Source organism: Anthonomus grandis, chromosome 11 (assembly GCF_022605725.1).
Source record: "Anthonomus grandis grandis chromosome 11, icAntGran1.3, whole genome shotgun sequence".
NCBI lineage: Eukaryota > Metazoa > Arthropoda > Insecta > Coleoptera > Curculionidae > Anthonomus > Anthonomus grandis.
In genome coordinates this window covers 8,429,254-8,444,957 of record NC_065556.1, presented here as the reverse complement: position 1 = coordinate 8,444,957, position 15,704 = coordinate 8,429,254, and the positions used below count along the sequence as shown (strand labels likewise).

Below are 15,704 nucleotides of genomic sequence, written 5' to 3'. Positions count from 1 at the left end.
TAAGGTATTCATATACCTATCTTTAGTGGTTTTCGAGAAATTAATTATTTTCTTTATTTTTTGACGAAAACATAGATCCAAATAAATTTGTATTACTACGACACGGGAACGCGCAGAACCTTGAAATTATAAACGTAATTTATGGAAGTATTGTACATTATTTTTCACTATGAAAATTTGTTCTAGGTTATACAGGGTTGCTCAAAATTAGTGATTTTACCGCTAGATACAAAAATGGTAAAAGGTGCATTTTTTTAAATGGAACACCCTGTATATTATAACATATTCTAAAAGGAAATTAAAATCCCTGTCTAAAGAGGTATTATGTTCCTATATCGAAGTAGTTCGGTTTCGGAAATAAAAGCAATTTTCTGTAAAAATCGGAATATTTTGACATATTTGCTTTAGTTGACCATGAAAGGTCATGATGAAACAATGCTATCCTATTGATGTTTGACAGTGACATTTAGTTGATTAATAGTAAATACGCTTGGGTGTTTGCTTAAAATAGTGACCTAAAAATTCATTAAAATGGAAAGAAATAGTTATTCAAATGAAGTTTTGATGAATCTATTTATTATTCATGGACAATGTGACAAAACTGTAGCAAGAACATGCAGAAAGTTCAAAGAAATGTACCCGAATTTACAAAAAATGGATAAAAGAAAATTTGTGCGAATACAAAATAACTTTATACAATTTGGTTCACAACTTAAAAATGATACAAGATTATAAGTAATTTACAATAAATTTTCAAAATGATTGCCATTGACTTCTAAGCAATTCAAAATCCTGCGATGTACAGCATTTGCTTCAAATTACCCCAAAAGTAAAAATCAAGTGGTGTAAGATCAGGTGATTTCGCAGGCCAGTCCCATGGTCCCAAACGCCTAAACCAGCGGTCATCAAATTTCTCAAATAACTCACGTGTCACCTCCTCAGTGCAATGAGCGGGTGCCCCAAGCCAATTGGAACCAGCAAGTGCGATAATCTTCAGGCGTTAAATTTTCCAGAAAATCTTCTACTACTGAGCGCAAAATCTGAATGTATTTATGGGAGTTTAATGACCCGTCGTAAATAAAAAAAGCTATTTGATTGTCTTTTAGTAAACAAAAAACATTAAAACTAAATTTTTCTTCAAACCCCATTTCCTTAACCGCGTGGATTTTGATTAGCCCAAAAATGTTGATTTCTTCTATTAAAAATACCTTCTCTAGAAAACTTTGCTTCGTCTGTCCATATTATTTTTTTTAGAAAGTTTGGATCCTCTTGAGTGCGTGTCAGAAGTATCTCACAATATTGAATGCGACGTTGGTAATCATCCGGTTTCAGCTGATGAACTTTTGAATATTTAAAGGGATGCATATTATTGTCGTTCAGAATTCTTTGCACAGAATAATGAGTTAGGCCTAAATCATCTGCTGCACTTCGGATGGAAGCTTGTGGATATGCGTGAAAGTAGGCTAAAACATTCCCGATGTTGTCCTCATCAGACGTTACAGGCTTGGGCAAACTTGTATCATTTTTAAGTTGTGAACCAAATTGTATAAAGTTATTTTGTATTCGCACAAATTTTCTTTTATTCATTTTTTGTAAATTCGGGTACATTTCATTGAACCTTCTGCATGTTCTTGAAACAATTTTGTCACATTGTCCATGAATAATAAATAGATTCATCAAAACTTCATTTAAATAACTATTTCTTTCCATTTATATTTTTCCTGAATTTTTAGGTCACTATTTTAAAAAAACACTTAAGCGTATTTACTATTAATCAACTAAATGTCACTGTCAAACATCAATAGCATAGCATTGTTTCATCATGACCTTTCATGGCCAACTAAAGCAAATATGTCAAAATATTCCGATTTTTACAGAAAATTGCTTTTATTTCCGAAACCGAACTACTTCGATATAGGAACATAATACCTCTTTAGACAGGGATTTTAATTTCCTTTTAGAATATGTTATAATATACAGAGTGTTCCATTTAAAAAAATGCACTTTTTACCATTTTTGTATCTAGCGGTAAAATCACTACTTTTGAGCAACCCTGTATAACGTCGAACAAATTTTCATAGTGAAAAATAATGTACAATACTTCCATAAATTACGTTTATAATTTTAAGGTTCTGCGCGTTCCAGTGCCGTAGTAATACAAATTTATTTGGACCTATGTTTTCGTCAAAAAATAAAGAAAATAATTAATTTCTCGAAAACCACTAAAGATAGGTATAGGAACACCTTATACAGAACCAAAAAATATACAGGGTATTCCATTTAAAATAACAAAGTTGCTACTACTTTTTGGCATAAGCGGCAACGCTGCATCGCTAAAACTATTTTTAATCGTTAGATCATCAGCTAAAACCCATGTTGACAAATTTAAAAAAAAAAATATTTTCCGTTCTCCGTAAACGTCTAAGGTACCATCAACCATCAATCACCCTGTATAATTCTGTCACATTATATTAATAGGGGATTTACATAAAATAATCTAAAATGCCTAGAGTTTATTCTTCGTACCCGAAAATTTAATCCAGCCAAAAGGGTGGGACAGTCAATCTTGTTATGAATAAGGTTATATAAGATTTTTTGGAAAGAATTTCTCTTCTTTTTGCTAAGGGTATAATATTAATAAAGTATTAATATTTTCAAAATGCCGACAGTTTCGATAAATAAAACCCAACAATTTGGCAGAGTCAGAAACTATTTTTGCTACATGCTTGGCGAAACTTAATTTCGCATCATAAGTAATGCCCAAATTAAGTGCCTCATCCACTCTGGCTAACACAACATTATTTGCTGTATAGTCAAAATTGATTGGCACCAGTTTTCTAGAAAATGAGAGAATAGAGCATTTATTAACATTTAAATATAGTCTATTGACATTGCACCACTCCTCTACTTTATTAAGATTTACCTGAAGGAATTCGCAATTGTCTTCAGTATCTATTTTTGTGAACAATTTTATACATCCACAAACAGCTAACTCTGACAAGACGTGAAGCTCTTACATATACACTTCATATATAAGAGACTTAAAGCTTCATATTCAACAAATTGTTTACGACCTCGTAAGTAAGATTTTATTAAAGCAACTAAATCGAAACCAAATTGATTAGGTGCCATGTCTAATTTGACATGGGCATATATTTTATTATAAAGAACTATTTCAAAAAGTTTGGAGAAATTACATAAGATCGATAGAGCTCTGTGATTTTGAATGTCGTTCTTCGGACCCTTTTTGAGTATCGGGGATATTCTTACAGTCTTCCATTTATCGGGAAATACTGATGAAGACAAGATAAGATTAAATATGTGGGCAATAGGCCCTGACAAAACGCGAATACAATCTTTAATGACAAGACTTGGTACTCCATCAGTACCGGAGGTCAACTTATTATAAAAGCAATTTAATAGATTCAATACTAACATTAATACTAGATGGGTTCGACTTAATATATACACTTTGAAAAGAAGTTCCAAATGCATCAACAATTTGCTGTGGATCTTTTATTGTACGATCCTGAAACAGCATTACTTCGGGAATACGTGAAATTCCTTTCTTAATCTGCGCATATGTAGTTCCAAAAATCGGAGAAGTCTACATTATTTCAATTTTCGGCTGTTCTAGAAAATTCTAAAAAAGCAATCCTAATTTTTTCTTTAATATTGCTTTGAACTATTTTAAACTGATTTTCATAATAATGAGTTCTGTATTTCTTGAGATTTTTCCGAATTAATTCTTTAGTTTGATATTTTTTATGATATCAGAATTAAACCAGACTGGAAATTTATATTTTTAACGATTCTAAGTGGAACTGCTCTATGAAATATTTCATTAAGTGCACTGTAAAAGCTGTCGCAAGATACACTAGGATTTAAAGAGGCAAACACCTGCCAGTCAGCAGCTTCAATTAAGCTATACAAATAAAATTCCAAAAGCTAGATGGATCCACAGATATATTCCTTTCAGTGTTTGATATGTACACCTTATATTCATCACATATTTGTAGTTTGATAAAGTGTCTAAGGGAATGGAATTTATTTTGAAAGAATGGAGAATTGTACATATTAAAGTCCTTGAAAGCCTTTTCTTTCCTATAAATGTTCTTAATCAATTCTCGGGAATAATAATTTGAAAATCTTCTTTTATTTTGCTCCCCAAGAGGAATGAATGTGGCAAATATGCCATTCAGTATATCATATAGGGCTCCACATGCATCATTAACATTAGAGGATAAATACACAGTAGACCAGTCAGCTTCATGGATCGAGTTGTAAATGATGAGGCACCTCAAAATCCCAAAACCGCGTTTAAAGTTAAATTTTTTTTGAGAATAATTGATGTAGTAATAAGTTCTCTAAATAGTAGATTTGATCTCTAATTATAAAAATGTTTTTGGTTTTTTTAGTAATATTTTTACATTATGTGATGATGATCTCCTAAAGAACAAGCTCTACAACAGAAGCTTACTGATGCTCTACAACAGAAGCTTACTGATGCGGTAAAGATCGAGGCTGATATTGAGGCAGATGTTTTGTTTAATGAGACTAAACCTTAAAAGTTATTTTCAATTCCTTATTCTTCAAATCCTCTGGGTATATTGCAATATATATTTCAACATAATTTATCCTCATCTCTGCCAAATGTTACAATTTCCTGAAGAATACTCCTAACTTTACCAGTATCTGCGGCTTCTGGAGAGAGTTCATTTTTAAAATTAAAAATAATAAAAAATTTTCTTCAATTAACTATGCATCACTAGAGACTATCTGGGCTATGAATATTAGTGCTGAAGTTATAAAAGAATTTGCTACCATTAAATCAAGAAAAGCACCTATATTTGACATTTAACCTAATAAAAGTTCTAGTTTTAAGTGATGGATTACAGATGCTTTTTTTTGTTATTAATTACTTATTTATTAATTATTAATTCCAGTAAAAATAAAATTTGAAAAATGTCTGGTCTTTTATTATAAAATAAAAAAAAAGATGTTTAGTAGAAGATATGTAAAATTTATAAAAGCAAAATATCAAAATAAATGTAAAAAAGGGCGTTGGGTTGCCACGCCCTTTTTCATCTGCGCAACATTTTCATCTGCGGCGCTCCACCTACCTAATATATCTCGAGGTGACATTGATAGGATGCCAAAACAAGGTCTCCCACGCGGGCGCCGCTCACCCTTGCAGGGGCCTTGGGGATTGGAAGAGATAAGTTGTTTACTTGATGAGCATTATGACTGCATTATGGTGGATATATATGAGTGTAGCAGTTTCCAACATAAAGAGTGAGAAAACTGTTAAAATTCTTTTAGTTACAAAAAGAGGTTTACAAGGACTCTCAGAGCAACACCACACAGATACCTTAATGCTTTGTTCTAAATAGTAAAAATTATTTCAATTTTGTGTTTGTGACCCAATATCTTCAATATTGCGGAGGGTTGTTGGGTGGGGTCAGAAATAAAACAGAAACCTGTTTACCTAAATGTCGACGTTTCGACTTATATTAAGTCATCCTCAGGACACTGAAATGGATTCAAGTAATTACAGAGATAAAACAAAGTAATTTCAAGTACATAAAAAACTATTAAAATAAATGTCCTTTAAGTTACAAAAATTAAAACAAAAAAAAACAAAAACCACGACACAGTTAAAATTACATTCAGGTACAATCCGTTTCAAAAAATTTTTTATAAAAAAAAACAGTATAAAATATTTTTTTTTTTTTTTTTTATACGTTACACCTCTTACCTATGTCTAGGTTTCTTAAGTTATATTTAAAACACATTTATAATAAAAGCGTAGAATTATTTTTAACATGGGTTAAATTGTATGTGTTATTGTGGGCAAACTAGAATCAACAATAAGCCAAGAAACAAATGTTTTTAATCTTCCGAGCGTTTATTTATTTATGATTCAATGTTATGTTAATAAGTTAAGGATTAGTAGATAAGGAAGATGTATGTATCTATACGTTCAAAACCAGAAACTTAATTTGTTAATACACTGTGTGATCTAAATTTGGGACATACACTCTTTGACAAAAATAAATTTTATGTTTTAGTTTTATCTTTTTGGTAGTAAATTAATTAAATTATAGTAACTTGCATTTAGATCATCGGTGTCTTGTTTTTTATTAATGCTTTCTTTATACTTTTTTATATTAACCATTTCTAGTAAAATTCGTTTTTTATAATTTGATTCTCTGCCAATGATCCGAGTGCTGGTTAAATCAAATTGGTGTTGTTGATTGAAGGAGTGTACTGCTAGAGCAGTCTTCCCAGATGCTGCGTAGTTCGTTGGTTTTACGCTTCTTTCGTGTTCGCTAATTCTGGTTTTTAAGTACCTGCCCGTTTGACCCACACACAGACCTTGACAATCAGAACAGGGTATTTTATAAACCACGCCACTTTGTAACTCATTTGGTGTTTTATCTTTGAGTTTTGAGAAGTATTTGTTGATGGTATTTTCATTTTTGAACACTATTCTGACTTCATCATCAGAAACAACTCCTGATAGCCTTTCAGACAAACCTTTCACATAAGGAATTTTTGCAAATTTATGGTTTTGGTTTTCTTTGACTTTAATAGGTGTAGGGTTGTTGTTTAGGATTTTGTTTAATAGTTTATGAGGAAAATTGTTTTTTAGTAAAATATCTTTAATTTTGTTAACATTTTTTTTTAATGAAAACTGGAGTGAGATAAGCGCGGGATTTTAGGTTGCTAAAAAAAAATGCTTAGGTTGCTGGAAACGTCGACATTTAGGTAAACAGGTTTCTGTTTTATTTCTGACCCCACCCAACAACCCTCCGCAGTAAAAATTATATTAAGGAGTCGCTCGGTGCACAAACCCAGAGAGTATATATCGGCAACGTTGCATGCTCTTGTGTGGTTTGTTTACAATTTTGGCTCCTCAAAATAAGCTTAAGAAGCGAAGACATTTAAGGGACAGTGGCTTGCCGGCAAGAAAACCATACAAGAAACCCTTTATTTCGAAGAAGAATCGAACCGCCCGACTTCAATTTGCACATGACCATTTAAACTGGTCAGAAGCAAGATGGAATACAGTATTATTTTCGGATGAAAGTAAGTTTAATTGATTTTCTTCTGATGGTATTTTATCGGTCAGGCGTCCTAAAAATAAAAGAGTTGATCCAAAGTATACTTTGGGCACTATTAAGCATGGAGGGGGAAATGTACAAGTGTGGGGTTGTTTTTCTGGTATGGAAATGGGCCCCATTGTCAAAATTGATGGGATTATGGATCGGTTTAAATATTTAGAAATATAACTGATAATATGTTGCGATATGCAGAGGAAAACATGCCATTGCAATGGAGGTTTCAAGACGACAATGATCCGAAGCATACAGCGAAAATTATAACAAAATTTTTTGAGTACAAAAAAATAACTCTTGTTAAGTGGCCAGCTCAGAGTCCTGACCTTAATCCCATAGAGAAAGAAAGAAAGAAAGAAAATGTGCTATATTACGTAAGAATAATCTTGTGTACAAGCATCCTACAAGCTAAAAAAACAAAACACAAATACAATTTCAAAAATTGACAAAACAATGAACAAAATTAAACACAAGAAGACAAAACTTTTTGAACATACTTAAATTAAAGATAACTAAATAAAACAATCAATTACTAAATAAAGGTAAACTTGTTGACAAAACTAGAGAAGAAAAAAGGAAAAAAAAGAAAACTTTCCAACATGTCCAAGGTTAAAACCTATCATTAAAAAAGTCATCCAGGTTATAATATGCCTTAGCCAATAAAAGTGACTTTAATTCTCTTTTAAATTTCTTAACATCCGATATATGTCTAACACACAGAGGAACATGATTGTAAATTTTTTTACTTATGTAAATTAATGAGTTTTTGGTAAGGGAAGACGTAGGAATAGGTAGGGGAACATCATTTACATGATGAGTCAAATGGCCAGTGTCAGAGGGTAGTTTGGGATTTTTGTGAATAAGAGCAGCTGTTTCTAAGATAAAGAGTGAAAAAAGAGTTAGGATTTTTTCAGAAATGAAGAGGGGTTTGCAAGAATCTCTTAACTTAGCAGAACACAGATATCTAACTGCTTTTTTTTGAATAACAAAGATAATGTTAAGTAGCCCCTTATTGGTTAAACCCCAAAAAGGCAAGCCATACCGAATATGAGATTCAATAAGTGAAAAGTACACTGAACGTGCAACCACCCCTCCCAGCTCTTGTTTTGCCATTCTTACTGCGAAACATCCAGAAGATAATTTCCCAGCTAAATGTAAAATATGATCTTCAAACTGAAGGCGACCATCAATGGTAATTCCTAGGAACTTGCAGCACTCTTTATTCTGCAAGAGGGATTTTTCGTCAAACATCAGACCCTGAACATCGCACTTAAACCCCATAATAGACGTCTTTCTTACATTAAACACGAGCCTGTTGGAAGTACACCACCCTGATAAAATCTGAAGGTCTTCAAGGATACAAGTCTTAATATAATCAGAATGTTTATGGCTCCATAGTATGGTGGTATCATCAGCAAACTGAACCACCTTGCCCTGCAGTTTCAATGAACTCAAGTCATCCAGATACAGTAAAAATAACAGTGGTCCCAACACTGAACCCTGGGGAACGCCGCATTTTAGGGATCTAGAAGCATGGGAATCTATGGGATTTAGTAGACAAAAAAATTCGTAAGGAACATCCCGAAAAATTTTAAAATGGAGATGAGTTGTTTGAAGCAGTTGAAGCTGCATGGCATTCTGTACCCGAGGAGACCTTAGGGAATCTGATTGGATCTATGAAAAGATGCCTTGCAGTTATTAAAAATAAGGGATATGCAACTAAATATTAATTTGTTGTTATTATATATTTTCTTTAAATATGTGTTTTTCTATTTTTGCTCCCTGTTTTTTTTTAATTAATTTACATATGGCTTTATAATAAGTAGAATTATATTGTTTATGTTTTATTTTTATTATCTAGTTTGGTGTAGTATTATAGGATAAAAAAAATTTAGTTAACTTTAATAAAATAAATTTAAAAATAAAAAAAAAGTTTCTTTACTTTTGCTCGGTACTATATATTTGATTAATGGTTTTGATTTTTTCTGGAAAGACAGAGATGGTGGAGGAGGTGGAGTTGCAATATATGTTAAGTCTAAGCTCAAGTCAACACTCATTGCTACTCCCAATTTTAATAATGAAATTGACCAACTTTGCATATGTTTTAAATATAATAAACAATAGGGGTTGTTTACAGACTACCTTCTGTGCCATACTCTGCTCTCAATTGCCTATATGATGTTTTTGCTGTGGTTATTTGTAATTGTAATGTTTTGGTATGTATTGGTGATTTTAATGTAAACTTTTTATATGATAAATCTGTAGAATTTAAGTTTTTTAATGATATTTTAGAAAGTTTTGGTCTAACTCAGCCAATTCCGGAACCAACCAGAATAATACCCAGCAATGAAACTTTAATTGATCTCGTAACTTTAAATAACATAAATCTCGTCAAAAGTTATGATATTGTACCCTCTGATCCAGTTTCCACAGATCATGAAGCAGTATTTTGTATATTAAAATGTGATAAATTAAAAATAAGTAACAAGTCTGTGATAAAAGGTAGAGATCTGGCATATTCTAAGGAGTTTAGGGCAAGTGTACAACAGGTAGATTTGCATAACCCATACTATTCTAATGATATAAATATACAAATTCAAATATTCAATGAAAATATCCTGTCCCTGTTTGATGTTTATTGTCCCTTAAAACCACTAAAACAAAGAGGGTCTAAACCATTGTGGTTAACACATAATTTAAAAAAAAATGATAGAGTTAAAACATAAAGCTTTTAAAAAATATGTTTATCTAAAGGCTGGTAATAGTAGAAGGTATTATATCAATCTTAAGAATTGTGTAAATGTGGCAGTAAAGGCAGAAAAAAAGGCATATTATTCTCATGAAATTAACAAGTGTTGAGGACCACAATTGGAAAGTAAATACAATGTACCTGCAGAAATTCCTTCTAATCTAAGACAGTCAACACTTATTAATAATCATTTTCTGGATAGTGTGCTTCAATTACAGATTGATCCAGATAATTTGGATACATTTCTTAATTCCTCAATTGATGGGGAGCTGTTTCATTTTAATTTTAAACTAGTCTCTGAAAATGAAGTTTATAAAACCATAAACAGTATTAGAAGTAATACTATTGGGGCAGATGAGATCTCTATAAGAATGTTAAAAGCTTGCATTCCTATTTGCCTAAAACCTCTAGTGAACATTATTAATAATTCTTTATCTTCTGGGTGTGTCCCTGACATCTGGAAAAAGCCCTTGTTACTCCAGTACCTAAACTGAACAATCCAACCAATATTAATGAACTAAGACCAATTAGTATTTTGCCAACTTTATCTAAACTAATTGAGAAAATTGCAAAAGGTAAATTGCTGCATTACTTATTAAGCAGAAACATTATCCCAAAATTTCTGGTCAGTCTGGTCTGGATTTCAGTCTGGCTTTAGACCAAATTATAGCTGTACAACAGCTCTTCTAAAAGTAACAACAGATTGCTGTATCTCTGGATAATGGACAATGTTGTCCCTGTTTTGATAGATATGACAAAAGCCTTTGATACTCTCAATATAGAACTTTTAATGACAAAACTAAGGCACTACAATATTCAGGCAAATGGGTGGTTTAAAAGCTACCTTCAAAACAGGCAACAGGCAGTAAAGCTGACTAATGACAAGGGAGTGGTAACTTCTGGGTGGAGAAATGTAACTCAGGGGGTCCAGCAAGGGTCGGTGTTGGGACCACTTCTCTTTATAATATTTGTGGCTGACTTAATTCATAAAATAATTTACTGTTAGGTATCACAAGTATGCAGATGATTTGCAAATTTATTTGCCATCATTGGTTGGTTGCCTGCCTAAAGCTTTGGATTTAATTAATGCTGACTTACAGAGGATCTCTGATTGGGCTGACAAAAACTAACTTTTTATAAATTCTGGTAAAACACAGGCAATCCTGTTCTTAAGAAATAAAAGTACCTTGAATAATGGAGCACCAAGTAAATTAAATATTAATGGTGTTAAATTGGAATAGGTAAATCAAGTAAAAAACCTGGGCAATAGATAATGAAGTATTTAAGTATGGATAATTTAATGTCATTTAATGCGCATGTAAATAAGATCTGTCAACAGTCATATAAATTAAAGTCATTATATGAATTTAAGGATATTTTGCCTGCTAGTACAAAAAAATTCTTACAGAGAGTTTACTGCTTAATATTGCTGGATACTTAAATATTGTATATGGTCCTTTTTTAACTGAACAAAATAAATATAAAATACAGAAAATTTAAAATTCCTGTGTAAGATTTACTAGAAATTTGCCTCGAAGGGTTCATGTGAGTGAGAATGTAAAGCAGGTCTATAGTCTTAATATGGCTCAAAGAAGATTTTTGGGTATAAGCTACACTGCACATAAATTACTTAATTTTCATTAACCAGAATATCAGTCAGAATGAGTCAGAATTGCTTATTCAAAGGGGAGATAGGTACACATAATGTAAATATTCACTATAAAAGCACATTGGCAATCCCCCAGCATAAGACTGAATTTCCGAAAAGTTCTTTCATATATACTTCTGCCTGTATTTACAATGACCGACCTGCAGAAATTAAAGATTTAGGTATGGCCTCTTTTAAGTCTAAATTAAAAAAATTTTTGGAGACTGCTGATATTTTAATATAGGTGTAACTTTGATTCTGGTATGGTTCTCTGAATCATTTTTGTTCAGATTTTTATTTTTATGAAAATTGTACTATGTTCTATTATTTATTGTGGTGGTTATTAAAACATGCCTAGCAGTACTTTCCACCTTTGTATGTATATATAATAGATAATTTATTTATTGCATACAATAAAGATTATTTTATTTTATTTATTTTATATTAAGGCAAAATAAACTCCAACTCATGCCTGGCAACCCTGACTACAAAACAACCAGAAGAATTATAAATTTAGTTTATTGTAATTTTTTGATTGTTCTATCTTTAAGATAATAAAAGTACTTTACAATGATAAGTGAGTGAATTTTTATTATGCATTTTTTGTAGGACATAATCATAAATTTATCTTTGACCAGATCATTTTTGGATGCAACTGCATATCCTTCATATATTTATTCCTAATATTAACTAACATTTTAGAAATGAGTTAGATCTCAGTTTCAAAAATGGTGATGTAAAATGAACTAAACTTGCACATGCAATCAGCCTTAAAATTAGATTATACCTGTATTGTAAGCACTCTCTGTCCCCCATCACTGCCAGGTTGTGGTGGTAAGGTAATCTGAATTGGTACCATTTTAGTCTCTACCACAGACTGTATTGAGGCTGAAGCTGGTGCAGGAGCCAAGGCCTGTGCCTGTTGATGGGGTAATTGCTGAGAAGTCTTTGCAAATCCATTGGAAACCATGTCCTGCTTCTTTGGTTTCTCTTCAGATGGAGGTTCATTTTGTATAGCCTTGCTGGCCGTTAATTTTGTTTCCCACGTGTGGCGAAGCTCTTGAAGCACCTGTTCATCGACTCCATCTTCGACAAATAATTCCCGAACTCCAGAAATCACATCTTCTATAACTTCTTTGTAAATTCGAAGCACTGATGTTTTACAAAGAGAGCTGGCCATAGCGGGGGCGTACGTAAATATTACTCTATTGATTATAAATAGTTGGAAACATTAAAAATCTCCCATAAATATTTGTAACATAGCTTGGATGGAATACTTATTTTAACCAATTTTTTTAGAACCTATGCAGGGATACATGATAAAACAAACCCCATTTTCATGATTTTGACACTAGACAATGACAAATTACAAGCTGCTAAGAAGTTGAGCCATATTTTAGCGAATAAGCAACCGGCTATAACCGTCTTAAGACATTTCATTCGAGCGATCAATTAATTCATGACGTCACCGTATAAGGCGCTTTAAGGGTTTGTAAAGATATGGTTTCGGTGGCGCGTCTGGCTGCCGCGACTGGCTGCAAGCGGCAGTCGCTCAAGGTGTTGAGTGGTTTTAGTTGTGCGCCTAGAGTTAGCGGTCGGCTGTCGGAGTAGCCAGTTTGAGTTCAGTTCTTGATATAGCGTGTTCACCCCTATAAACTGTTTATCTATGAGCGTGTTCTCTAATCTTAGTTGTATAAGGTACGAAAAATGGACGAAGAAGAACATATGTTCCCAAAAGCTCCAACTAATTTGATCGATTATTGCGATTTTCACAATTATACTGAACTTTCCTTTGTTTCTTTGTGAAGTATTGACCATATTGTTGTTTATTGTGTTTTAAAATAGTACCTGAAAAGTTTATTTTTAAACACTATGTTACCATAGACAAGTACTATATTACAGTGAGAGCTGGAAATTAGTGAACGCTAATAATAAGCAACGTACTTTTGTTGGGTCGGGTTAAGCCTAGGATTTGTATATATGTATTTTATAAATTACAAATTCTTACATATTTTATTTGTCATTGAATAATTTTCAGCTTTCACGCTGAAACGTTACACATTCTCTGTTTGATCTGTTTCCTAAATTTGCATCAAAATTTGATTATGCACGAATCTAAGGGCTTTAAAGTTGATATTAATATAAATTATAGGTTGATGGATGTAATTGAAGATTTGATGGACGCAAAGATGTGGCAGAGAGTTTTGAAGTTGAAAATACCAGATAACTACCAAGACAAAGTGATAGTAAAAGCTCATAAAATGGCCGAAAAAATGGATATGGCAAATATGGTAACTGAAATTATATTTGGACGGTTTCAGGTAAAAAATGCAAAAGAAGAATTTTATAATGTTTCCCTAAATGAAGTCTGCGAGGTTGGTTGCAAAACATTGTATTGTAAATTAATTATGTAAGATCTGTCTTCATCGCTACACATGTGAGTATCCACAATATTGCATTAAAACAACAATATGCATACATTTAATATGTTTATACGAGCAAAGGAAGGGAAGCGATTCTCTTTTAGGTGATGTCGCTGAACTCCTTGGGGAATGTTCGTCCAATAATATTGAAGCCATAGTGTAGAAATTGAAACGTTTGTTAATGAGAAGACGACTGAAAATCAACAAGTAGCAGTACAACCATTGAATAAGCAATCAACAAGAGAAATTGAAATTGAGAGCATATCAAACTTTACCAGCATATTACCTCTCTACCTAGGTATAAAAGTGATTTAAAAAAATACTTATAGGTACTTATTTCAAAAAGATTAATAACATTTATATATTTAAGATTAAAATTAAAGTACAATACTACAATATTTTATAAATTTAGTTTTTCATTTATTTATTTTTTTCTAAATATACAATTATTGTTTAAGTTGGGCTTTTCCTTTTAATATGTTCACATATAGAGAATTTTTCAAAATATTTATTCAAAAAAAAAATTCAATTTCCATTCCATTGAATCGTTCAACCAAACTGCATTTTCTGGAAACTTACATTAGGGTATTATGTATAAAATTATTAATTCAATTTTCTTGTTTTGATCCTTTATTTATATTTAATTTATTTAAAGAATCAATAATTAATATTATTCCAGAAACGCTATTTTTTATTTTAATTAAATTATTATTACATTAATTCTTATTGCCAGAAACCACTGCTTCTAGCAACAAACATTGCTCTTTTATTGGTTGCCCGCCAATCCCGCCATTCACATAATATTTAAATATCCGATTGGGACAGTCGGAGATAGCCGGATGGTGACGGGAATCGGGTGCTTTTTAGTCGCGTCTATCTCAGACCCCTGCTTTTCAGTCTTTTTATTAATGATCTTGGATCTCTCTTGGAATCCCATTTCCTGCTCTTTGCGGACGACCAAGTCTACAGGCAAGTCTCCACTCCAAATGATATTATTACTTTGCAAAATGATTTAAGCACAATATATTCCTGGTGCCAACAAAATGACATGCTACTTAACGTAAATAAAAGTTGTTATATGAGATTTAGTAGACAAAAAAATGTTGATTATGCCATTAACAATGTTGCATTAAAGAGTGTTGAATTGATTGATTGAACTGGTTCATTACCGTTTATGAAACAACTCCCAGCATTGAATAAACTGCAGTTTAGGACACATATGCAACAAATATTAATAAAAGAACTACTAAAGAAATGATTAAGCTTTGCCCTCTTCTAAGGTTACTCCTACAAACATAGATCATGCTAGATCATCATCAGAGTAGATCATGCCCCTGCCCTTTGCCAGTGGTAGCTGAACCTATTGACGTCGGTAGCCAGGTCGGATGATGCCGGATACGTCGTGGGGAAAGCGTCACCCTGCATTTCAGTATTAAAAAGTGTGAAAATATCGATTTGGGGAACAGGGTACATACCCGACGGTTTTCCCGAATCTCCAAATCGTGCTGGCTGATTGCCTCGTAGCAGAAGCTATTAAACCTCGCAAATCAAGTCACGTCAAAGAAATAACTTAGACAGATTGCAGGTTTATTATGAAAATTGTAGAGGTTTAACAACAAAGCTAGAAGAGAATTAATTATTAAACTTATTGAACAATAATTGTGATATTATTGCTTTTACTGAAACATGGCTTAATAGTTCAGTTTATAATGAAGAATTTAATTTTGATAGAGTTATCTTTAGAAAAGACAGGAACAGTAAGC

The 15,704-nt window shown here is 32.3% G+C and overlaps 1 protein-coding gene across 1 annotated transcript in view; it reads right to left on the bottom strand.

The window, feature by feature from the left end:
• The window catches only part of LOC126741864 (transcription initiation factor IIA subunit 1-like), a 31,462-nt gene extending 18,569 nt beyond the window's left edge, over positions 1 to 12,893 (bottom strand). The window contains exon 1 of the mRNA XM_050448310.1: positions 12,306 to 12,893. Within this exon, the coding sequence (XP_050304267.1) occupies positions 12,306 to 12,698 (393 nt within the window). The 5' untranslated portion in view covers positions 12,699 to 12,893. The remainder of the gene's footprint in view (positions 1 to 12,305) is intronic.
• Between the last annotated feature and the right edge of the window lie 2,811 nt (positions 12,894 to 15,704).